We start from the raw sequence: 27,221 nt of genomic DNA, 5'->3' as shown, positions 1-27,221 counted from the left end.
TTTTTTCGACTCTGTTTATGCTGATTGCTGCCTGCCCCGACCTCTGCCTGGAATATGTCTATGTATCTGGATTATCTGTGTTATCCCTGACGCTGGTGATTGATCTTGTCTGTTTCTGACCGTGATTAATAAATACTGCAAATGGATCCGCTCGACTTTTGACTCCACGTTACACCTGTTTTTGTGCATGGATATTAACCATTTCTCTTGTCATGTTTCATTTTTTTTGTACTATGATTAAATATTACAAATTTTATACATTATATTGTTTTGTATTTTTAACATTGGCATTAAACATTTATTGTTCTTTTTAACCTTTTTTAATTATATTAGACATTTTTGTTAGTTGATTTTTAATTTATTCAAACTAAATAGAGATAACGTATCTCTTATATTTGTTTTGTCCTAAACAAGGTCATAATGGCTCGTATCAAAATGCATCTGCTCTGCTTTTGTAACATTCATCAGTGAATTTTCATTTCTATCTCTATTTTTTAGAGGAAATATTCTTGTCCAAAACAGTTTTTGTATCCTACCTGTCAGTTACTTGACTGAAATTAGCATTTAGCAGTTAGATAACGCTTAGAAAATGCATCTGATTGTGTTGCGTAACTCCCTGGAGTTGTGCAACTCTTTCTAATATGCTTTTCTCAAAATTAGCTGTTTTTTATCTCTCGCATAAAGGGGTCATGAACTTTTTTTCTGCTCTACGAGGTCTACTTACAATGCTATCAAGATTTTTTACATAAAAACATCATAATTTATATGTAATAGACTATTTACTGTCCCACCACATCGGAAAATTATTTTTGAATAGGCATGGCATATTGTAGACTCTGAAGTAAACGCCAGCTGCTATCATTGGCTAACAGTTGTGTATGTTCGACAGCCTACATCCTTCACAGATGGACACTGATGTGATTTAGGATAAAAATGCATGGATACTCAGTACATATCAAATTATCTTTAATTACAGATAAAGCAATAGTGACTACATAAAAAAATAAAATAAAAATAAAAACCTTACTTGTGTGGTTACTTGACATTAATGTCAGATCCAAAATAATCAGTCATCATTGTCTTTTAGTTTCAATATTTCGGAAAATCCTGCATTGAATTGTGCCTTGTTTGAAAAACAAATCCCTAGTCTAATGAAGTGAACAAATGACCAAGTTCTTATGGACATGGTCTGGAAAAATAAAGTCCATACAGAAGATCCCAAAAGATGAAGGGAATTTCAATTTCTCAGTTCATGACCCCTTTAAGTATGATATTAGTCATGCATCAGATGTTCTTATGCGATTTGAGATAGCAAATGCAAAAGTACAGTGCTACTGTCACAGTACTGTCTACTGTTTTGAGTGGAGGTAATTATTCCTCATAATTCCTGTGAGTGACAGCTGGGATCCCCGGGAATCTCTAATGTAACAAGGTCAGCCAGGCCTTTGCCATCGGTAGCAGTCTCCATAACAACATATCCAGCTGTCAGCTGTGGAGCTGCAGATGTTCATATGTGTCACCCGGCATCCCTTCTACCTTCCTTGTTAAAATGTCCATTAGTGACCATCAGTCAAAGCAATTATTGTTTGGTGATGAATTATTTTATTAGTTATTTGAGAAATGCAAGTGATCATAGCATGTCATTGTATGTGTTTTATATTGCAGTTTTAACCATTATTATTTGTTTGTTTGTTTGATCATATTTACAATACAACTATATACATTTTAGATAGATAGATAGATAGATAGATAGATAGATAGATAGATAGATAGATAGATAGATAGATAGTATATCTGACAGATCTTGATAGATAAGACATTGGGAAAATGAAGCTACACAATTATTAGTCTGAAATTATTTTTGCCTCCTGTTTGGGGTTCAATAGCGAATAGTATAGAAAAGTTGTTTCAGAAAGGTTATTTTCTTTACAATAACATGCATGAAGAATCATTCCCAATGAGACCAATTTTGATTTTGTGTCTGCCAGCCCATAAAAAAACAAAGAGTGAGACAGAAAGAGAGAGACTGTCATTGAGAGTGTGCCATGTTTCTTCTAAAACTACTGTCTCTGTCGCTTTCACCTCCGATGTTGAAACAGACTCACTCTTGGCTGGTGTACTCTTCCTCTTCTAAGTGATTGAGACACAGGTAAATGGTAAATGGTGACAGATATGACAGGTACAAACCAGATACTGAACCCCTGCCTGACAGAAAAACAGCTGAGCACCGAAATACGATCAGAAAGGTGTCTGGTGTTCATAGAAACGTCTCACCGCTGACTGAGTGGGTGTGAGTCCTCCTGCGGTTTGTTAAGAAGGATGCCATTTTGTAGATTGTGCTACTGTTTTGTGAAGTCAAGTCCTCATTGAGAGTTTCTAAAGCTCATGCTTTGTCACTCGGGTTGTTTTAGGAACCAAATTAAAGATGAATTAAAGATGGTCAAAAATGTAGTCCAAACAAGGAAAAATAATTAATTTAGGTTGTAGCGATATTTGACAGTTGAGAGAGACAGCAGCTTTCCAATTAGTGGGCGTGGTTTCAGCACCAATAGTGGACACGCCTTCAGTGTTTGAGAGCAAAGAAAACAGCTCTTTTTTTTCAATTCAATTCAATTCAAGTTTATTTGTATAGCGCTTTTTACAATACAAATCATTGCATAGAAACTTTACAGGAAATGATGTTTCTACAATATTTAGTAGTAGCTAGTAGTTTGCGCACATTTGACAGGATTTTAGAAAAAAAATAATAATAATAATAATAATACAAGACGTAGTCAGCTAGACGATGAACTATCAATATTATTAATTAATAGTTATTATATGATGCAGTCACACATGTAGCAATAATTGTTAGTTCTGTTTGTTGATTCAAGGTTAGCATCATCTGAGGTCCTCTGAGGGTCAGCATCATCTCTTCTCAGGTGTTCTGGATCCAGACTGGAGCTTGTGTAAATCCTAGTTGCAAAACATAGAAACAAAATAGAGACATCATTAGCATAGCTGCTGATCCAACAAAGTAAAATTAGTTTAACCCAAGCTAATGGATAAAAATGCACATTTGATCAGATGCAACTACACTCACAATTTAAAAGATACATTATTCGTATGCTTGGCGAAAGAGATGTGTTTTTAATCTAGATTTAAACAGAGAGAGTGTGTCTGAACCCCGAACATTATCAGGAAGGCTATTCCAGAGTTTGGGAGCCAAATGTGAGAAAGCTCTACCTCCTTTAGTGAACTTTGCTATCCTAGGAACGACCAAAAGTACAGCGTTTTGTGACATTAGGGAGCGTGATTGGTTGTAGTGTGGTAGAAGGCTCTTTTTTTATTGTATTTACTTAGGGGTGTATTTTTTTTATTCAAATTTAATTGGGTAGTTAATAAAATTATTTTTCTGTGGTGTGATATATATATCATCCCCTTGGAATTATGAGGTACAATCTGCATTCCGAGTAGTTTTGAGATATTGAGCTTCAAAGTTTCTAAGTTTCTTTGTAGATAGAACCTTATTGTTTTTTAAATAAAGATCTCATTATGTATACAACATAAAAAATATAAAAAAAATCTATCACATAATGAAAATACGTTGTCACAGAGTAACAATATGGGAACAACTCAATTTTGACAAAAATGTCAGATAGAACCTTATAATTCCCAAGGGGACGATATACACTACAGACCAAAAGTTTTGACACACCTTCTCACACACCTTCATGAAAATTGTAGATTCACACTGAAGGCATCCAGGTCTATTTGACCAAGAAGGAGAGTGATGGGGTGCTGCGCCAGATGACCTGGCCTCCACAGTCACCGGACCTGAACCCAATCGAGATGGTTTAGGGGTGAGCTGGACCGCAGACAGAAGGCAAAAGGGCCAACAAGTGCTAAGCATCTCTCGGGGAACTCCTTCAAGACTGTTGGAAGACCATTTCAGGTGACTACCTCTTGAAGCTCATCAAGAGAATGCCAAGAGTGTGCAAAGCAGTAATCAAAGCAAAAGATGGCTACTTTGAAGAACCTACAATATGACATATTTTCAGTTGTTTCACACTTTTTTGTTATGTATATAACTCCATATATAATTCCACATGTGTTAGTATGTGTTAGCATGTGTTCATAGTTTTGATGCCTTCAGTGTGAATCTACAATTTTCATAGTCATGAAAATAAATAAAAATCTTTGAATGAGAAGGTGTGTCCAAACTTTTGGTCTGTACTGTATATATATGTTGATTTCTTTACTATAGGTATGAATACATATGCCGTTATGAAAATAAACTTTGTAAATGATTTTTACAAATGCCTGGTCCCTGAAGCGGTGCTGTAGGCTATAACCAGCTCCTCTTTCTCCAAATTGGAAAAGACCCGCTCAGACTGGAGTGGAGCTCAGAGGGAATGTGTTTTGAGACAGAGTTGTACTTGAAGTGCAGCTTACAGTTGGGAAAGTCTCTTATTACTGCCCAGATTACTGGGGAAGATTCATAATAACCATTCTTCTTCCGCTCTAGAACTCTATGGCAGCCAATAGAACTGCTTGCAGGAATGTTATGAAATTTGGTCCACGGATCAGAGAGTTTGATTGGTCACCATAGCAGTTTTGGTGTCTGTAACGCAGGGTTAGTTAACTCTCTAGTGCTACCACTTTTCAAAATTTTCACATATTTATGATAACTTTTGTAAAGTCTAGAAGGAAAACACTTTTTGCGTCTTTGTTTTGTTTTGTTTTTAACCTTATATTAATACTTTACCTTACGGCTGGTAAAATGCCTTTAATATTATGCACAAAATCTAAGAGAAGATATACCAACACTCTTTATGAAGTCTCTTCTGCTAACCAAGACTGCATTTATTTAAACAAAAATGCAATAAAAATGGAAATATATTTTTAAATATTATTACAATTTAAAATAATTGCTTTATATTTTAATATATATAAAAGTATTTAATATATACAAAATTTTCGATAGAAATCCTTCTGATATGATTATTAAAATAGTGTTATAATAATGTTATCATCATTGTTGAAAACAGTTGTGGTTCTTATTATTGGATAATACAAAATAAAAATAAAAATATTATAATAAAACAATCTGCTGAATTGAAACATTCATTTATTTAAAAACTGTAATTTACTTAAATATGTGCGCAAACACACACACACACACATATACGTACTGTACATTTATTAGTGCTGGGCAACGAGAACAATTTTTAGTTGTGACTAATCACATTATTCTCTGCGATTAATTACATTGTTATGCACGAAACTCAATAATGAATTCAAAAGTAGTGTATTGTCGACTTTTTCATTTAAAAGTACTGCTATAACTACCCCAGTAGTTAGATGTTTCAACTTGGACACCTCACCTCTCCAAGATGCTTTGAAGGACCTATCTGATAGGTAAGACTCAACCACTGGAGTGCAGTTCCTGAGATGCCCTTTGTTAATAGGGTTGACAGGAGGATCTGGTGGTTAACCATGTCAAAACCAGCGGACAGATCCAGCAAGATGGAATGGTTCTCTTTGTGAATGCTCCAATAAATCTTAGGCTTGTTTAACTTGAAGTGGATCATCACCATGAGATTGATTGGCATGTGGCATCAAAGTACAGTGGGAGCGATTAGAGAGCAGACGACTCTGCATTTTGAACAGATCTTGCTCTACTTTGATGTCATACACAATCAATCTGTGCACCGCTACATCAAATCCAACGTGCCAAATAGTTCACCAAATTCATTCAAATGAGGATTATGAATGCATTTGTGTTTTGCTCAGAGACAAACACTTATGGTTTGTCTTTTTATTTTCATTTCGTTTTAAATTCTGAATAAAGACATCAGTCTGTGTTATATATGAGATTGATATTTGTCATGATTTAAAGTCTGGGTGTCTTGAGTTTGGACTCGCCTGTTATTGGCTTCAGTCCGCAGGAGCGTCTTGGTAAACAGCTCTTAATGACTGTTTGCGTTCACCTCCTTCTCAGTGCCATGTTTCATTGTGGAGCCATGCAGGGTTAAGTTAACACAAACACACTAGCTTTTTTCATAGGGAGCTGTGGCTCACCTTTGTGGCCATTGAGCGTTAGCCGTTTAATGGAACATCACGATCTGTTTTTCAGTGTCGAAAATAGCTGATAATGCATTATTGAATAGAATTACAACAGCAGTGTCTGTGCAGAGGATCATATACTGGCCTAATTTGGCTTGTTGTGAAATGTTGTGTTGTTAAAAACACATTTAATGTGTCTCTGAAAAATAAATCATGGATATGTGAATGCTTGTGTGAAAGCTTTTGGCCAATGATAATCTGCATCTTCCAGAGCATTTTTGTTTTAGTGTGTAGCTGTTGCTTTCCAAGTGTTTGTGGCTTTTTCAAAAGGAAAATTGTTGTTTTCTTGCAGGAAAGATTTAATCAGCATGTTTGTGGCACAGGCTGTTGAAACACTCTCTCATTCAAACGGGAATGCTAACGAGAGACATTTAGCAGCCAATGGTCTTTTCAATACTTCAAACATGATGAAACTGCTTTGTTTTCATTATTCATTATTCATTGTATTATCATTATTATTATTATTATTATTTGAAGATGTGAGACAATGAAACTCTTGATGCCCCCCCCTCCAATATTACCTAACATATGGAGAAATTGGTGTCCCATTTTAATTTTAAAATGATACAGAAATCCCATTATTGTTATCATTACTTTAATGTAATATTAGATTATCCACATACTTAAAAAGCACTGAGAAAGAAAGGTTTTAAGTACATCATACACTATGTATCCCTACGTTTTCTAAATTTCCTGTATGTACCAGTTCAAATACACATAATTTTGTCTTGACCTATTGAATTGTTATTCAGTTTATTGAAAAAAAAAAAAAAAAACTTGTCTTAATGACATGAGCTTATTTTGTCTACAAAAAATGCATACTTATTTAAGGACATTCACTCTGAAAAACTCTGGGTTGTGTCAAACTAACTTTGTGTCAAATATGGACTAACTCAGCTTTTGGGTAAAATGTTTTAATACAACTTTCATATATTTAAAAGGAAGCACTTTTGAAGACAAAATAAGCTCTTGTCAAATCAGCAAATTAAAATTAAAGGGTCATTTTAATGCATTTAAAACCCTTATTTCATTACTTTTCATATACTTTCATATATTCAGTGTTGTTATTATCACTGTCAAACGCACACCTTGTACATGTTAAACTTAAACACATGAAAGATCTTTCTTTTGCTGTTGCTCTGCTCAAGCACAGCACGAGATGTGTACATAATTTACATCTTTGTATTTTGTTTTATTTCTAGCTAGTCACTTGAGCTCACACTGAACTCCGATTGCTCCAGAGAGCTTTAGAGAAGGAGAGTTAGCAATCCCATCATTAAAATGTAGCACTTTATCCACAGCTGACCAAGCATGAATAGCTGTGTGGCGATTACCACCCAGGCTGCTATCAAATTCTTCATTGACTTGTGAGACCAACTGTCCAATTAAGACTGGTGTGAATATTCTGCGGTGAATATAATTTTCAAGGTCCATCAACTCACAAGCCCTATACATAGTGTTCATTTGAACTCTGAATACTGGGTCTGATTAGTCAATAACTGCTAAAGTCCAAAGTTATGCCAAATTCAAGCACCTTTATGACTTTTTGGATGCTGTTAAATTGCATTAACTCTGTTAATGATCTCAGGCTCAGGCACTGAACATTTATTGTCTGTAATATCTCATGTTCTAGATGTATAATATCAGTGTATAATATCAGATTGTCCATTGAATTCATATGGTTTGTCTGATTCATCATAAAGTTGCATTTTTGGAATTCCCTTTAAGGGCTATAATGTATATAAACAAAACAAATCAAAACAAAACAAAATTTCTCATTCTCAAAATGAATAAAAACTATATAGACATTGAAAAAAATACTAAAATGACACACACACACACACACACACACACAAATTGTATAACATATAATATATATATATATATATATATATATATATATATATATATATATATATATATATATATATATATATAAAGCAAAATATTACAACAAAAATAAAAAAAATAGTAGTTATAGCGTCTGATAATCTTTTCACCTTGTACATTGTTGACCTCTTTAAACTTCACAATGAAGATGAGATGCCGATCTTTCAGCTGTCTAATTTATATATGTTTATAAACGTTTATTATCAGTTCAAGTGGCTATTACCATTAATAAGCATATGCTCAGTCGCTGTGGTCTTGAGTCTGAAGTCATACTGAAAGCCATCAGCAGTTATTATCTATAACAGTTTCAGCAAACAATATTGCAGTTATATTTTCACGAAATTTGCAAAGGAAAAACGAAATGCTTTGAATTCATGCTATTTCTGTACTGAAGTAAACAGCCGGTCCTCATGGGAGAAAAGGAGAGGTTTACTTCACAGGTTGTAGTATTTCCCAATTTTAACTCGCTCTGTAGAGATGCACTGTAATTCTTCATTCCCGCTCCGTTTAGCACTACCTGCGAGTAAATGCGACTGTGCATTCACAGTATTTGATGATCCTTTCCATAATTATTTCATGATGAAGTCTAAATTGTCCTTGGCCGATAAAGACAGCTCCATCGTTTTAAGAGACTAATTATTCCTGCCGGGATCCAGCAGCCTCCCACATGCTCCTTTATATGCAGACTGACAATAAACAGCAAACCCACGTTCAGCACCCCATGTAATCCTCAGAGAATAGACGACTGGAGATGTCGTATTAGACACCTGCTTATGGCCCGCAGACATGCAGCCTTTTCTGAGATGAGTGAAATAGAACGAGAAGGTGAATATCACCAAGCTTGTCAAGAACATGTCAGGTTTAACAATCTGTTTCTTGGCAAAATGGACCCTAAAGTTGTCTCATCATGGATGATTTTATACTGAATGAATGAATATTGCTATCAGTATTTGGGTTTATATTTTACAAATGAATAAATAAATAAATGAAAGAAATATATTTTACTTTTGTATTTTATACATTATAATAATCTAATTATTTTGCATTGTGACACTATTTTCATGAAAACGGATACATTTTCCCTATTTCTGGTTATTTTAATGCAAAGAAAAATCTAATTTAATATGGTATTGCTGAAGAAAAAGATACATTAATATTTACCAGTAATATTAAATGCAAGTAAGTTGTTTTATTTCCAAGAATAGGCTGTTTTTTATTTATTTATTTGTTTTATTTTTTCATCCAATAAGGCACATACTTTGTCACATATTTAGAGCTGCTGCAGCTCCACATATCTCTTTGAATTGCATCTATTGAACTGGCATACATTTACTTTTTGTTCAGCCTGACAAATATTTGTTGTGAATAGAACATGAATAGAATAGAACGTAGGATTTGTTTTGCTTGATCATTTTGCTTTTGGAGTGAATAGGCCTTAATATAGTCATGAAAATACTGTCACAGTGCAAAAAGTAAAAACAAATCGTATTCTCAAAATAAAAAAATAAAAAATTCCCTCTATTTTGGGGGGTGAATAGTAAGCAGGAAATGCTTTTGTGAGCTACCAATAATGACAGGATGTTTATTTATTTTATAAAAAAATAAAATAAAATTTATCCTGAACTAGATTTGGGAAAGCATTCTGAATTACTGTGGAAGCTGTGAACTTTAACAGAAACGGGAACATTTTAACATTTTAATATCTGTTTCAAACTTCTCCAGCTTCTAAATAATCTTTTCTGCCGTCTTTTAACGCCTTCACACATTCCTTCCAAGGAATGTTTATATATCTGTCAGGTTTGATTTAAACATGCTTCACTAGCATGGATCTGATGGGTGTTTCCACCCAAAACAAGCACACTCGAACAGAAACTCTATGTCAGGATCTGTGCTCCTCATAAAGACGCTTTTACACCTCTGCTTTCATTACAGCGGGTGTCCGATCTCTGAGCTGCTTGTATTTGCATTTCTTAGAAATGCTACAGTGAAGCCTTCTTTCATTTTCAGCGAATCATACAAAGTGTACAAACCCTGCATTTAGTCAGAAAGAGAGGTTTTTCTCCTATTTGACATATCAAAAGATGCTTATCTGCACTGATCTGCCATCAAGAACTCCGTGTCATTCTGCAATGCCTTGTTTTCTTAGATGCATCTTAGAAACACAACAACGATTTTGAGCACTTTGGCGTCGAATCTTTAGCGTTTGAATGCGATGAATGGAGCAGCTGTGCTTCATTGCTTCTGCGTTTGGTTAGGAAGCATTTACTTCAATTACACCGTCACAGCTTTTCAGCTGATGTTTGGCTCGTTTTAAGTCTGTTGAATAAAATCCACTACAGTCTGTCCAAATCAACAAATTAAATCATCTTAGGCCCAGTTTGTGAATCTTAGAGGTATTTTTTAAGTGGGTCAAATTGACAGTAGATCATTTCTGGGATGCAGACTGTTGAGGGTCATCTGGCACAGCCTAAATTGTTCCTTTTTTTTGAGAAATGCGAGTTCATAATAAAGTGGGAAATGATGACAGTACTTAAGATGCTTTGATGTAACAACTGATACAAACAAAGATACTTCATTGGTGTAAGTTGACTATATTTGAAACATTAGGCTTGTATGGCTCATATAGTATGATAAAGTGAGAATATAGAGAGAAAAAAAAACTGTTTTATTCTGAAGCCCAAACTAAGAAAAAGAAGAAGAAGAAGAAGAAAACCCTTTTTTTTCAGATGCTGATAATAATATGGCCAAAAGTGTAATGCTAAAAGCTTGTAATGTGAATCACTGAGATCTTTAAGCCAGCATTGCATTAAATGGATATAACTATCAGTAATCTTTTTATATTTTTTTGGCTTATTCTAATCTCTATGTAAAATATATTGTAACTCATAAATCAGAAGTGTATTGTATTTTTTGTCATTTATTGAAATAGCTTGTTTGGAATTTGTTAACGGTTCATTTAAGAATGTAATATACACTTATTCGTGTAAATAGAAAAGCTTGATCTTCCCCAACTAAACACTTTGTGCAAACGTTGATGGACCTTTGCTCGGCTGTTCAACCGATGTTTCCCAGCAAATGAAAGCCATCAATTCTGAGTCCATGCCGGCGACCCGTCATTTCTGTGCAACAGTTCATGCCGAGAGGTTTGCCCCGTGTACTTAACACTTCCTGTCCGTGAAATCCCTTGATAGAGCCCTAGACTCCCTCGACCTCCATCTCTTATCCTCATTTTTATCTTTACCCTGAACATTTTATTTTTGCCAGAAGGAAGAAAGAATAATAACCTTGATGGTGATGGGCAGGTTTTTCCATCTATAGAAGAAGAAATCCCTTTGCTGTTGCAGTTGCTTTTAACGATTATAAAATGTGATATTAATGGCAGATTAATGGCGCAGGACGTTTCAGCTTTTGCAAATTAAATTAATAATATTTAAATGGCTATTATAAGGATAAAAATGTAAAAGCACAAAAGCCATTACAACAGCAAAATCCTTTTCCACAGGATGCGTTTCGTTTTATCAAAGCAATGTGTATGATTGAAAATAGCATTTAATTGTGTAATTAGCTAAACAATAAGCTAAAAAACATTGCATGAAAACAAGAACTCGTTTTTTTGTTATTTTCACCAAAATATGGATCAGCTTGTATCAAAGACAACCAGTTGTTTAATTTTCTCTATATAAGTTTGGGTTGGATAAAAAAATAAAAATAAATAATAATAATATTATATAGATAGATAGATAGATAGATCTGATATTTCATTATCAAACAATAAATGTAGAGTTTTATGGTCAGTCTTTATATGTTGGCTAGCTTCTATAGCAGCACCTGAATGTAATCGCTGCTCTCAGATTGCCACAGAAAACTCCGACTTCACCGTCTCCGGCGAGACCTCGGCTCTGACCTCCAGCGAGCTCCTGATGGAAATCTAACCAAGCATCACGGGCAATTTGAGTCCTCAGAGTAAACAAACAGAAGTGCTCTTCAAAGGCCGAGGTCCAAACAGAGAGTGGCAGCCACTGCGGGTCCATTCACACACATGGAAAGACTCGTGATTAAACTCCCTCCTCCCGGACCACACTTCAAGCCTTAAAGGACACACTCAAAAAGGAAGCACTTTTATGAAGTGACATATACTTGTAGCTTTTTCATTCCGGCTTTGAATCCGTTTGGGGGAGCTAATGCACAAAAGTAATTAATACTGATCACAGCGCTCTTATATTCAGCACATTCACAGTCTATAGCTTAAGGGGATGTTGGAGGAAAGAAAGAAGAATGTTTTTAGAGTCTATGGAATTGTTTCTTTTTTTTATTATTATTATTACTGCAAAGAGACATGGAGTGAAATTTGAGCCTATGGCTTTTAATTGTATGCCAAATCTCAGTTTGCATACATTGCATTAAAATAATTTACTGAAAAGCACTTCTAATGCATAAAGACAGTCCGCCGGTATTGGACTACAATTAATTACTTCTTTGTGATGTACTGTGTGTATTTGCAAGATATTGTTTATATATATATATATATATATATGTTTTACAGAATTTGTATTACAGGAGAATTTGAGCAAAAACCTGCTTTCTTCTTCTTCTTCCTCTTCTTCTTCTTCTTATTATTTTTATTATTATTTATAATAAATAAAAACAAAACTCATAACGCAAAATTAAATAATAGTCCATAAAATAGGCATTATGTTTTTGTTGTTGTTGTTTCATGGCATTACAGATTTGTGCTGATGTGAAAAACTGACCATTTAGATTTGAGTGAATCTTAGTTTACATCCATTTTCACTCTGCATTACAGACATGTGAGAGCATTACACGTCTATCATATTACAGGATTGAGTTTCCCCTGAAGCAGCGTTTGCGTTTTCACCTCATTCAACATGGCAGCTAAATGGTTTCTCTCCAGCGAGTCACTGCCGTTGGACTGACCTACATTATAGCACAGTATGCCAATAAACCCCTCCACGTTTTAATTGCTTTTGCTATTACTGTGCCATTGCTTTGGGTTTCCATGCCCCATAGTTGCTCGTTTGCCACGAGCCACCCCACAATGCTCCTCTAATTGACAATCGAGTTTTAAATCAGCCTTTTGTGTGCACTTCTCGCCCTCTTTTATTCATAAGTGAAACACGGTATACATCATGACCTGCTTCCAGGGGCATTTATGAGTTCAACCGAAGGGTAAGACCTAATGAAAAGATCAACTACTTTTTCTCTCTCCGCTTTTATCGAAAGCTCGTGCCGATCAATGCCATCATCCAGTTTGCTGTAATAGGTTCCATGTGAGCACAAATTAATAACACAGAGGTTTAATGACACGGCTGTGAGATTGGTGAATCACTTGTCTTCACCATCGATTCGTGCCCTGGTCCGCTCAACAGTAATTTGGCTGATGAGAGGATGGATAGTTCACATGTACCTTCCCATCTTTGTCCTCCTAATATCACCTGAAAAAAAATCTGTCCCTTCGTTTTCGTCAGAAATAGAGTGTGATAATGAAATCTAGAGCCCTTTTTTATGAAGCAAAGAGGAAGCGGAGGCTGATAATGAATAATGTAAGCAAGTAAATTTTGGTCATGACTTTTTCCAAGTGCATAAAATGAATTTTGCAATGTGATATCCGTTCTCACTCAACTGCCTCCATAATGAACAATTCAGCATTAGCTTCTGTATATGGCGTTCATTGATAAATTATCATACACTGTGAAAATTAATACTTTAGGCTAGGTTTGATTTTATTTCTTCGGCCCCGGTATATGTAATATTATCATATTGATATGAAGAAGAGCCGTTATGATGGTTATGGCAGGGATCAGTCGCATCTGGTCTCCTGAAACGAGGAGCCAATGTCAAATCTCAAGTCCAGTATAAATTCATTTTGCACTTCCACTTGATGTTTACACAGCTTCTGGTTAAATTAAACATGCAGCCAAAACCATGTTATATCCTATGTTTGAATTGACAATAATATGTTTTAATTATATATATATATATATATATATATATATATATATATATATATATATATATATATATATATATATATATATATATATATATATATATATATATACGAGCTAGAAGTCTCACAGAGTTCAAGTGCTTTGCATTTGTTTGAAAATAGCAATTTCCGAGCTGATTTGATTTCACGACTTCACATATAAATGTGTGCATAATATTTTTCTGTACTACTGTAATATTTAGATTAGAGTTAGATTCGGTACATTATCATGGCAAAATGACATTGTACTCAAATGTTTCAAATGCACTAGACACAATATACAGTACATTACAAATACACAATACAGTACATTACATGTACAAATATATATTATGTTTAACGTAAACATTTGGGGGTCAACTGGAGTACAAAATGTGTGATGCGGGTACCTCCTTGATCATCTCATTAAGATGACACAGAAGTGCATTCCAAAATAATAATAATAATAATAATAATAATAATTAAAAAAAAAAGTGTTTTTGACCCTTCATCCCCTCTAAGCTCTCATTCCGGATTAGAGCATAGGGTTGAGCTCTTCCAGATGAAATGCAGGATCGGTGTCTAAATGTGAGGGATTGTCCTGATGATTCATTTTACTAATAGTTAGATTGCGCAGGCCTTCACAAAAGGGTGTTACATTACAAAAAAAAAAAAAAAAAGAATAATCTGCCTTGACAAAGGCACTTTTGGCATCAAGAGGAAAAAGGCCGAGTGCTCAAGCACCCACACACCCACCCTCACTCTCTGCATGTGCCTGACCAGTTTGCCCCATTCATGTATTTTTTCAGACCTGTTGTGAGCATAATAGATGGAAATTATTGCATTGACAAAGTAATCGGTCAATGTGTCATTTTCCTATACTTCAAGTCCTCTGTAATGTCATGAACAGTAATATCAAGCTTGAACATATTTTGTAGCATTTTCTGCATTATGCAAATTCATCAGGAATCAGGTGGTTTGGTTTATTATTCTGCTATCATCCATGGAGATATGTGCTACTTCTCAAATATGATGTCCGAGTAAACAGTTTGGGAATGTGCACCTGGTTACACTGCAGGCTTTAAAGACAGATCCTGTTAGCACAGAAGTATTCAGTACCTCTCTGATACTTTTTGGCTTGTAATGGTCTTTTAGTATAATTGCTCTGTTACTAAACTAAATAAATGCTTGAAAACTTGTGAAATTGGATCGCAGGATTGTCACATTCTGAAGTGAATTGCTTTTTAGTTACTTCTTGGGGAAATTAGAACTGTAGTGCAAAACCGACCGTCCCAGATACTGAATGCGCCTTTATAATTTGTTTGTGTTCTTTTTTACCTCGGTTCACCTCAGCTTCACTGTTCAAGCAATTCTGTGCAAAGCCACTATTTCTAAAGTTTGTTTCCTAACTGCGGTTAATTAGCAAGTTTCAGTGTTTTGTTTGCTTAAATAGTTTCACACAGGACATTGAGATTGCGTTATACGCATAAATAACATCCAGTTATTAGACTCAACACTCCAAAAGCCAGAAAAAGATTGTTTGCAAGTTTCACAAGCCAGCATAACCTTCAAAAGTGGCTTGATAAGTCAATTTTTTCCTCCATTGCAACTCTTTCGATGTTTTTATTGTCTTGAGTGATGGATGATTAGCTGTCATCAGCAAAGATTAATCTATTAGATTTTTTTTTTTTTTTTTTTTTTTTAATAGCACACCTTAATGTGAATTTTTTTTCAGGGTGGATTTAATAAGACAACATTTGAAATTGACCTTTACAAATAAGTACCGTGATGATAATGGTAATAACGGGTGTCAAAGTGCTTCAAATAATACCAATGTGTTATCAAGTGCCATGACCCTTACTTTTTTTTACCATGGTATTGTGGATACAGCAGTACCAATACAGTACTTTGGATACAACAGAATTTGAGTATTGTAGTGCTACCATGGTTTTTTGTACATGTACCTCGTTAGGTAAATTCATGGTATTAATTTTGTATATATTAATTTTGTTACCATTAATGCATGACGCTTTCAGCATGCAGTTATAAGGAAAAAAAAACAAATTTCACCTGACATCTAAAATGCAAAATTTCAACCAATCTTGAGCAGCTGAGACAAATCAGGTGTTTAATTATATCACACAGAGGTGTTGATAAGTAAAACAGGAAGGGCCATGGCATTTTCTGAGGGTCTTTTGAGTCTTGTATTTATTATGAGGCCATCTGTTTGACACTTTATCCAGTTGTGCATTATTACATTAGTTTTGAATACTAATACATTTTAATTGTCAAATGTAGAGCTCGGATAATGAGAAAAAAAACTTTCCTTTTTAAATTATAATTAATATATATATATATATATATATATATATATATATGTGTGTGTGTGTGTGTGTGTGTGTGTGTGTGTGTGTATGTATGTTACGACCCGTGAGGTCTGTGTGTGTTGTTGGTGTTTTCTGTCTCTATTCAGCAGGTGTCCCATATCTTGAGGTTGACGAGGTGAGGATCCCGCAGCTGAAGCGGATCAGTGGCAATTAGAAAGGGTGTATAAATTGAGCCAGTAAAGTGCTCTTGGGGTGGTTGTTGTTCTTTTTCCCCTGGGCAGCTCGTGGCAGACTGGGAATTTCTGTGGGAACTGTGTGGATTACTGTGTGGTTTATAGCGTTGATCTTAGTTTTCTCCTGTACCGTCTGTCAAGGGACTCTGTGGAGGCAGCTGTCGGACTGAGGTTCCTGATTAGCTGGAAGTTGGCGTGGTGAGCGGTGGCTAATCTCAACGTGTTTCAGTAACGCAGTGGGTGCCATTAAGACCGTAATTGAGTTTCTATGTGTTTTTGTAGTTTACTTTATAAAGGGCTTGATTAAATAAATACATGAACTTGACACATGTTGAGTTATCCTTGGTTTTTCCATCCTGGGTATATATTTGTTAGTCCCACACCCTTAGACAAGCTGGGGACCTAACAAAGTGGGGGCTCGTCCGGGATATTTCTGGAAAACCAGGATGCTTGATTCATGTTGTATGTATGGTTATATATATATATATATATATATATATATATATATATATATATATATATATATATATATATATATAAATTTTTTTTTTTTTTTTTTTTTTATGGTAATGTAATCATTAATGTTGCCCCGATTGAATTTCCACTTGAAATGATCTTCAGCTTAGCACAGGGTAGTGTCCAGCTGTGCTGAAACAGCTTTTCCATCGGACACTAGTTTATTATTTTGCCTTTTTTGTTTTTGAAAGTAAATCCTGGGCGGAGACTATGTTTCTCCAAAGGAGGCTGGCGTTTCAGGGGTTTGACTGCTGATGTACTGCCTGTAAGTCGCCTCGAGCCTGGCACACTTCTGAAGATAGATAGGCAAGTTTGGTGAGGCAGATTGTGGGGTGGAGGGCAACTTGGTAATGGGACTCCTGCTGGTCAACAGCTAGAGAAGCCCGTAACAATGCCTAAATTTGTGCCATCTTCAGTTGAGTCCTCTCCTGACTCTAAGCAGGATGACCGGTTAAAAGTTAGTTTGTTGCGGCTACAGATTGAGAAGGAAGAGAGGGAGAGAGATTTTGAACTCCGCCGGGAGCTGGAACTAATGAAAATAGAAGCAGATACAACACTTAAAGTGAGACATCTGGAATTACAGACAAATACTGACGCTCTTCATCTCGAGATTTCTGCTAGTGTGTTGTCTTCACAGTCTGCCAGTGGGTATGATGTGAGCAAATATATTTCCTTGGTGCCTATTTTTCATGAGGCGGAAGTGGAAGCCTATTTTGGGGCATTTGAACATGTGGCAGGAACTTTACGTTGGCCTAAGAAGATGAAGACCGTATATTGTGTTGTATGGTTTTTATTGAGCTTCTGTTTTTGTAGTTTACTTTACTGTATATACGACTTAATTAAATAAATACATTAACTTGACACATGTTTTGAGTTATCCTTGGTTCTTCCATTCTGTGTATATAATATTTGTTAGTCCCACACCCCAGACAAGCTGGGGACCTAACATAAAAAAACAAAAACAAATTTATATAAAGTCAACATGAAATCTGAATTTATTTTTGTCAATTATTAATTGTTGTGGACAATCAGCACATGTTGTTGGGGAAAACAAAGTATTTTACAATTTAAATTAAATGATAAAGCTTATAATTTGCTTGATTGTATAACAGACATTGTTATTTAGATTCAATGTGAAATTAAAATGGACTTCATTTGCTGCCTAAGATGGTGGACAATCAGTGCATGTCCTTCCAAATAAAAATTGTTAGACTCAGAATTGCTTTGAAAAAATGTATTGTCTTTTTTCATTTTGATTGTCTATTTTTTTTATTTTCCTGAACAAAGCATTCTAAAGTAGATGATAACACAAATTCAAAATTAACATGACCATGCATCAAACATTTTTGACTACAAAAACATTAAATTTTACATTTCTGTTGATGTAGGTGTGTGTGCTCTTGTTTTTGTGACATATCAGGACTCAACTCTGTTTAATGACATGGGTAGGACACATGTATTACAAGGAGAGGGTGAATTATGAGGACATAACCCATGTCCCCATTTTTCAAAACGATGTTAAATCATACAGAATTATTATTATTTTTTTTTTTTTTGAGAAAGTAAAAATGTTTTCTGTGAGGGTTAGGTTTAGGGTTGGTGTAGGGCGATAGAATATACAGTTTGTACAGTATAAAAACCATTACGCCAATGGGATGTCCCCACTTTTCCCAAAAACAAACGTGTGTGTTGTGGTTCTCAGATCATGTATGTGAATGTAATTCTTTTCTGGTGTTGTGACAGATGCCATGCTGCTGGTGGCTGACAGACTGGAGGGACCCTTCAACATCGAGACCGTCATGGAGCCGATAGACGTGAAGATCTCAGAGGCCATCATGGCCATGCAGGACAACAGCATGCAAGTTTCATCCAAGGTGCATCTGCTCACACACACACACACAGTGATGCAGGAACACAGATACTGTATCAAGATTGAAGCTTCTCAAGCTAGTGCAATTCCATGTGTTTTTCCATACCAGAAGGAAATCAAAATCCTTATACTATATACTACTATATTTGGTGAGAATAATGAACATGACTTTGGCATTATTATCTGCAGTGTCTTCTTAGAAATTGACTTTTTTGTTTTATTGTTTTATTTATTTATTTATTGTTTAATTATTTATTTTATTGTTTTATACACACACACACACACACACACACACAGATACATACAGTTTTACAGTTTGCTGGAGTAGAAACATTTTTACAGACATTTTGTTTAAATGATTGAAATATGATGTAAATGTTGATGAAATATGCATGTTGCTCATAACATGTTGTAAAGTCATACCACAGGTACCAAAGCATTCAGGACCAGCTTTGATATTCAGGGAAATTAGCTGTCTCTTCCTGATGGACTTCCACACAGAAGCCAAGACACAAAATAAATAGTGGCCACAGATTCCAATGCGAAAGAATGAAAGACATAAAAGCATGAAAGTATACAGCTTGTATGGTGCTGTCTGAATGCTGCACTCCACTTTTACATTAAAAGCTTCTAGAAAGCAGGACCTGATTGTAAATGCACGGAGAGCATGGAAATCAGTGTACATGTCAGCCTTAGACTTTGAATGGTAATCATAGTGACAGATCGTCCGACATCAGAGCGCAGACAACATCCGGCCTTAAGAGCCAGCTGTGGCATTAAAATGTTCCATCACTGTCAGCTCACCCAGAATTCACTGCAGCCATGAGATGCCATCATGTCAATTCAAAGCATGCATTATTTATCTTGTGCCGCACATTTTGAACATATTTGCCTAAGATAAAATCTTAGTTGTCAGAATCCTTGAAATTATAATATGTCTTAAAACGTTGTTGCTTATCAAGTGTTAACATGCATTTAGGCACCTAAATAAGTCAAAATGGCATTTTGCCTTCATGTACAGTAGATGTATTATCAATGACTGCATCCGAAACCACTGCATGATAATAAATTAAAACAAAAATTAGAAAAATAAGAAAATTAGTTGAGTTGAATTGAACTGAGCTGGATAATGTCACCATTGTCTTTTGTAAATTAATTTAATTATAGATTAACTTTGCAATATTGACACTGTTATTGAGTCAGCACTGAATAATTGTAGCTGAGTAATGATACTATTGCCTCCTATACAGCTGCTTTTTGCTGAAATTTAATGTTTTATAATTGTAAAATTAAAGGGTTTGCATAAAATTATTATTATTTTTACATTATAAAATGTTTTGGTCATGTTTATTTATTCATTTATTTATTCATTCATTCATTCATTCATTCATTTATAATTTTATTTATTTATTTACTGTTTGCTGAGTTTCTCTTCCTATATAATTTATCTATAGAAACTAAAAATAGCATGCAAAAAAAAAAAAAAAAAAAAAAAAAAAAAACATAATATTCCTGAATTTAAATAAATGTTAACCGAAATAAAATAAGATAAAGTTTAAGTTATTGTATTTCAGCTGGTTATAAGAAAAATAAAATAATAGACGACAAAAATGGAACAAAATTACTGAAATGTTATTTAACAGAAAAATGAAAACATAAATAAATAAATCATAAATTAAATATTAAAAATATGGTAGTTTGCCAACACATTTTCTGTGCTATTTTATTTTATTTATACCCGGATAGAGCAAGTTAAATCAGGATATAGTTTTTAAAATGTAGCTCAAACTGTGTTCACTCAATAAATGAGCGTAAACATTTATGTATTCGTTATATCCAAGCAATATTGCATTCAGTGTTTACACGATGCTTAAACTGCCTGCTGCATTAAAAAATTCAACGCAAAATATCTCCTTGTCATTGCACTTCATCATTTTTATTTTTATTTATTTATTTTTATTTTATAGCTGTTTTATAGCCTAACTGCACTGACTGATGCATTCCCACTTTGATAATTATAGGTATTTCAGGGATGTGGTCATCCCAAACCAGCTGGAGTTGGCCGATCTGCCCGCGGGATCTCAGATGTATTCAACAGTCGCTTCAGACCCTACAGCCCAGAAGAGAGGCCGACCACAGCAGCTGGCACCAGCTTAGACAGACTGGTGAGTGGGCGGCAGGGAGGGCAGTGCAGGGCAGTGTGAGAAGGCGTGTGTGGGTGATGATGACCTTTAGAGGTCAGACCCGGGAGAATGCAGCAGCCACTGGGGAAAGCTTCAGTGGTGGCACTGGAAGAAAAAATCAGAAAAATATATTTTTTAAGGGTTAAATTTAGTAGAAATAGATTTAACGTCAGGCTTAATAAGGTTGGGTAAAGGTTTTCTTTGTTATTATTATTATTATTATTATTATTGTTTATTTTTGTTTTTTAGGCTTATAGTGAAATAGTGTGTGTGTGTTAAGTTACTCTACTGGAATAGAGAGTTCAGACTCAAACTATATAACAAGAAAACAGGAACATTTTAAATAGACTTCAAATAGAACAATATAACATTTTTGTCTTGGTTATGCAGACATTTAGGGAACATTCAATTATTTTTTTTTATTTACTCCATTTACTCATAATATTTAAGAATAGATAAAAATATGTCTTTGACCATTTTTGTCTTGGTTATATGAACACTGAGGAAATGTTCTATTTTATCATTTTGCAAACATTATGGGGACTTTACTAATGTTCTATGAAGATTCTGAAATAAGTAATAGTTACAAAAAAGAAAAAAAAAAGAAAAGAAAAAACAAAAAACAAAAAAAAAAAAAACAGAAAAAAAAATTAAGGAAATGTTCCATTTTATAATTTTGCTAATATTATGGGAAAGTTACTTCTGAATGTCTTCTGAAAATTCTGAAACAAGTAGTGAAGTGAAACTAAAATGTTTTATGAACAATGTATAATTTCTTTCTTTTCTTTTTTATTTTATTTATTTTTTTGTTAATATATTTATTGGTTATTTATTTTTCTTATGTAGGCTAATTATGAAGTAGTGTCTAAGTGTACTTGAGCTACACAAAATACTATTATGAATATTAATTAACTCAATATTAATTTGACTTAAAAGTAGACAAAGATTTTCAAAGTTTGTTTTTAAAAATTTTTTTATTGGTTATGTAAATATTAAGGGAACTTTTTTTCTTGCTTCTATGAACATTAAGGGAACATTCTTTTTTGCATGCATTATGAGAATGTTGCTTTTCCCTTTATGTTTTCACAAAAAAAGTCCAATTAAAAACATTTTTTTTGGGCTTATAATGAAGTAGTGTCTATGTGTACTTAAGTTCCTCTGCTGGAATAGAGTGTTCTGTGTCAAAATACTTAACAAGAATATATGAAAATATGAATTTGACTTAAAAGTAGAACAAGACTGCATTTGTGCATAATCTTATTTTAGCCTCTGGCTAACTAGGAGAATTTAAAATGACTTTCTATCCAATATGGGCTAGTGTTTTTTTTTTTTTTCTTTTTTTTTCACTCAGCTATGCACTGGATGAGTTTTAAGTCAAACCTCCAGTTTATAATAGAGAGATGTGATGGTTAAATAAATATTAAGTAAAAGAGAAGTGTTTGTGTGTAAAGTGAATGTTTTATTTATTTATTTATTTATTTATTTGTGTTCTTCTATAAGGCAATGGTATGGAATATCCCAGCAATACCATTCATCAAATGTAATCGTGCATATTGCTTTTTCTGTCTAATGCATATTTATCATGTGTTTGCCCATGGTATGCTTTCTCTCTTTCTCATCTCAACTTGCAATGAAATCCCTTTTTCCTCTGTTTTTTGCTTTCCCATCCCAGAGGATTGTCTGGAAGACGATGCAACACAGCGTAAGCCGTCCAACCCTCTTCTCACTTTACCTTCGTCATTTGTCTTGTGGCTTCCAGCCTTCTTTCCATCTTCCCTCCTCTTCTTCATCCCCTTGTGTACTGTAGTAAATTAGCTCAAAAGGGAAATTAATTATTATAAATTACAATTATTTATGAGCTGCCAGTAGTAACTGTAGCATAATTAAATTGCCATCAAATAATCTATTCGCCCAGCGAACATTAAGTGTAATTTCATATAAACTCTAAGAAAGGATGTTTACGTGGCCACAGAAAACAACCTTCCTGCAGTAGCCTAATAATGCATTATAGCATGTAGCAAGGATCAAAATCATAAATGGACAATGAATGTGCAAGGCAGAATCAGAAACTCAAGTATTTTGTGTACAAAAGTTGTATTAACTAAACAGGTTAAACTCTTGAATAGAGTCACAAACAGTAAACACTGTATTTCTCTAAAGATTTTTGTTTTTTTTCAAGCACATTTTACCAATTCCAAACCACATTAGCATCAGAATCAGAAAGAGCTTTATTGCCAAGTATGCTTACGCATACAAGGAATTTGTTTTAGTGACATAAGCTTGCAGTACACAGAGACAACAACACACAGACAAAAAAATAATAGTTACAAATTGGCAAATAAATAAGTGCATAAACAATTGTGCTATAAATGATAATGGAATAGGATTGAGTGAGATGCAGGAATGTTCTTGGATGGAGGGTTAACAAATAAATATAAGGATATTGCACGTAGGGAACATTTAACTGTTCATGAGGTAGATTGCCTGAGGGAAGAAACTGTTCTTGTGCCTTGCTGTTCTGGTATTTGCGACTCTGAGGCTGTGACTTGGATGTGAGGGTTCCAGAGTGATTTTCTGAGCCCTTTTCCTCACTCTGGATGTATACAGTTCTTGAAGGGTGGGCAGGGGAGCACCAATAATCTTTTCAGCAGTCCTAACAGTTCTCTGTAGTCTTCTGATGTCTGATTTTGTTGCTGAACCAAACCAGACAGTTATTGAAGTACACAGGACAGACTCAATGACGGCTGAGTAGAACTGTTTCAGCAGCTCCTGTGGCAAGTTAAACTTCCTCAGCTGGCGAAGGAAATACAACCTTTGCTGGGCCTTTTTCACAATGGAGTCAATGTGATTGTCCCACTTTAGGTCCTGAGAGATGGTGGTTCCCAGGAATCTGAATGACTCCACTGCAGTCACAGTGCTGTTCATGATGGTGAGTGGGGAAAGTGCAGGGGGGTTTCTCCTAAAGTCCACGATCATCTCCACTGTTTTGAGCGTGTTCAGCTCCAGGTTGTTAAGACTGCACCAGACAGCCAGCTGCTCAACCTCTTGTCTGTAAGCAGACTCATCACCATCCTGGATGAGACCGATGACTGTAGTGTCATCTGCAAACTTCAGGAGCTTGACAGAGGGGTCTTTAGAGGTGCAGTCGTTGGTGTACAGGGAGAAAAGCAGAGGGGAGAGAACGCATCCCTGAGGGGCACCAGTGTTGGTGGAGCAGCTGTTTGATATGAATTTCCCCAGTCTCACTAACTGTTGCCTATCTGTCAGAAAGCTGGTGATCCACTGACAGCTAGAGCTAGGAACAGAGATCTGGGTCAGTTTGGTCTGAAGGGCTGTTGGGATGATGGTGTTGAAAGCCGAACTAAAGTCCACAAATAGGATCCTCACATAAGTCCCTGTTTTGTCCAGATGTTGCAGGATGAAGTGCAATCCCATGTTGATTGCATCATCCACAGACCTGTTTGCTCGGTAAGCAAACTGCAGGGGGTCCAGTAAGGGTCCAGTGATGTCCTTCAGATAAGCCAGAACCAGTTTTTCAAACGACTTCATGACGACAGACGTTAGAGCCACAGGTCTGTAGTCGTTAAGTTCTGCTATCTTGGGTTTCTTTGGGATGGGGATGATGGTGGAGCATTTGAAGCAGGAAGGCACTTCACAGAACTCAAACGGATCTGTTGAAGATCTGTGAAAAAATGGGGGCCAGCTGGTCAGCACAGATTTTCAGACAGGCTGGTGTAACACCATAAGGGCCTGATGCTTTTCTTTTGTTCTTCTTGAAGACCTGGCACACATCATCTTCACAGATTTGAAGAGCAAGAGGTGTGGAGGGTGGGATTGGAAGATGTCTTAATGGTTGTGTAGGGAGATGGTCAGAATGGGTGTTGGGGGTTTCAAATCTGCAATAAAACTCATTCAGGTTGTTAGCAAGTCGTGGATTAGCCTCAGTGCAAGGGGATGGTGTCTTGTAGTTCGTGATGGCTCTTAGACCTCTCTACACTGAAGTTGAGTCGTTGGAAGTAAACTGGTCTTCCAACTTTTTAGCGTAGGTCTTTTTAGCCGCTCTGATCTCTTTGTTCAGTGTGTTCCTGGCCTGATTGTACAAGACCCTGTCCCCAGTTCTGTAGGCATCCTCTTTGGCCTGACGAAGATGTCTGAGTTTTACTGTAAACCATGGCTTATCATTGTTGAATGTTAAATAAGTCCTGGTAGGAATGCATATATCCTCACAGAAACTAATATAGGATGTTACAGTCGCTGTGAGTTCGTCCAGATCGGTGGTAGCAGCTTCAAAAACACTCCAATCAGTGAGGTCAAAACAAGATTGTAAATCCTGCTCTGTTTCGCTGGTCCATCTCTTCACAGTCCTTACTACAGGTTTAGCAGATTTAAGTTCCCTTTCAATACTTCACTCGTACTGCGTCGAAGACGCATATGGGAAAAACCCCTTTTTTCTCCTGAACTGAAGCCTTATTCAATCACGCAGTGAAACTGCACAGCCATTGGATCGTGCAGTGCTATTAAAACAAACCAATGGCTTGGCAGCGGTGCTGCACGAAAAAGGCGGGGCAGAGGATTAAAGCAGCAGGATGAAAGCGAGCTCACGCCGGCTCAGCCCCCGCGTGCCTCGTTTTCTCCGCCCAGAGGGGATTCCCCAGTCCTCTTTGTACAGCCAGACCAGTGTCCCTCTGCTGCCGCGAGTGATCTGGTTTTGTTTGGAGGGACTGAGGAGGAACTGCTAGAGGACAGCATGTCTCTAGCCGCTTCAGATGCTGAGGAGCTGTCGGGCTCGCCGGACCCCGCCCCCTCGATGTCCTCTGAACCAAACCGCTCGAAACTCGGGATGGACGCCGAGCTTATCCGCGTTCTCTCCAGGGCAGTGGATGAGCTGGGTCTGGATTGGTCTCCTCCAGAGGAACCAGCCAGTAGCCGTCTGGATGAATGGTTTCTGCCGGGGCGCCAGCAAGCCCCTCGTCAGCGAACTGCTCCGTTCTTCCCGGAGGTCCACGACGAGCTCACTAAATCGTGGCGCGCCCCCTACTCAGCGCGCCTGCGTACTTCATCTTCATCCGCCCTCACCTCAATTGACGGCGCTGATGAAAGAGGATACGAACGGCTGCCGCCGCTGGACGAGTCTGTGGCCGTGCATCTCTGCCCGCCAGCAGCTATTGGATGGAAAGCCAAGGCCAACCATCCATCCAAACCCTGCCGTACGACGTCGGCGCTCGCCGGGCGTGCCTACTCATCGGCAGGGCAAGCAGCCGCGGCGCTCCACTCTATGGCGGTGCTTCAAGTCTTCCAGGCCAAACTTCTCGCCGCCACCGACGAGTCTGGCCCAGATGTCGCCACGCTCAGGGAGCTGAGAAGTGCAACAGACTTGGCGCTGCGTGCTACCAAGAGCACCGCCCAGGCCATTGGGCGCTCGATGGCTAACCTGGTCGTCTTGGAGCGCCACTTATGGCTCAACCTTACGGAGATCAAGGATGCTGACAGAGCCCAGTTCCTAGACGCACCGATCTCCCCCAGCGGCCTCTTTGGCCCGGCGATAGAGGGATTCGCCGAGCGTTTCACAGAGGCGCAGAAGTCGTCCCAGGCAATGCGACACTTCCTGCCGAAGCGCGCTTCATCTGCTGCCAGTCGCCCCAAACAGGTGCCGATTCGTCAGCCTCCTAAGCAAGCGCCAGCTGCTACCACCGCAGCCCAGCCGGTGAAACCCGAGCCTCGACACCGTTCTCGCTCGGCCACCAGACGGTATCAGTATCCCAAGCGCATGGGACCCCGGCCCAAGATAGTGCTGGACCCTGCGCCGCCGCCGTCATCCTGATCAACAGGAAAGAAAGAGGAGGGGGCTAAGTCTCGCCACAGCCGGACCACCCCCCAAACTGCCCCGTGTGTTCTGCCGTCCATCTCCAGATGTCGACGAAGTTGTTCCTGCTGCAAACAATGGGCCCTTGTTAGCGCCCAGACAGCAACGGACGCTTGAATATCAAGGTGAGTCAGGACTGTATTTCGGCCCTGACCCCTTGGAGGGACATGCAATGGATGGAACGGGGTGCTCCACTTGGTATGGTTTGCAGAAGGAAAGTGATCTCCACAGACGCGTCCAACAAG

General features: G+C 36.8%; 1 protein-coding gene across 2 annotated transcripts in view; it reads left to right on the top strand.

Annotated features, from left to right (window-relative positions):
• The window catches only part of LOC127996712 (glypican-6-like), a 247,772-nt gene that overhangs the window by 182,485 nt on the left and 38,066 nt on the right, over positions 1-27,221 (top strand). The window contains exons 5-7 of one of the 2 annotated variants that reach the window (XM_052591971.1): positions 18,804-18,934; positions 20,952-21,095; positions 22,786-22,815. In XM_052591971.1, coding sequence (XP_052447931.1) covers positions 18,804-18,934; positions 20,952-21,095; positions 22,786-22,815 — 305 coding nt within the window. The remainder of the gene's footprint in view (positions 1-18,803; positions 18,935-20,951; positions 21,096-22,785; positions 22,816-27,221) is intronic. The other variant, XM_052591977.1, reaches the window with a different exon arrangement.

The sequence above is a fragment of the Carassius gibelio genome, chromosome A1 (genome assembly GCF_023724105.1).
Source record: "Carassius gibelio isolate Cgi1373 ecotype wild population from Czech Republic chromosome A1, carGib1.2-hapl.c, whole genome shotgun sequence".
NCBI classification, from domain to species: domain Eukaryota; kingdom Metazoa; phylum Chordata; class Actinopteri; order Cypriniformes; family Cyprinidae; genus Carassius; species Carassius gibelio.
Note: the sequence above shows the minus strand (reverse complement) of the source record. Positions and strands in the feature narration are given on the sequence as shown.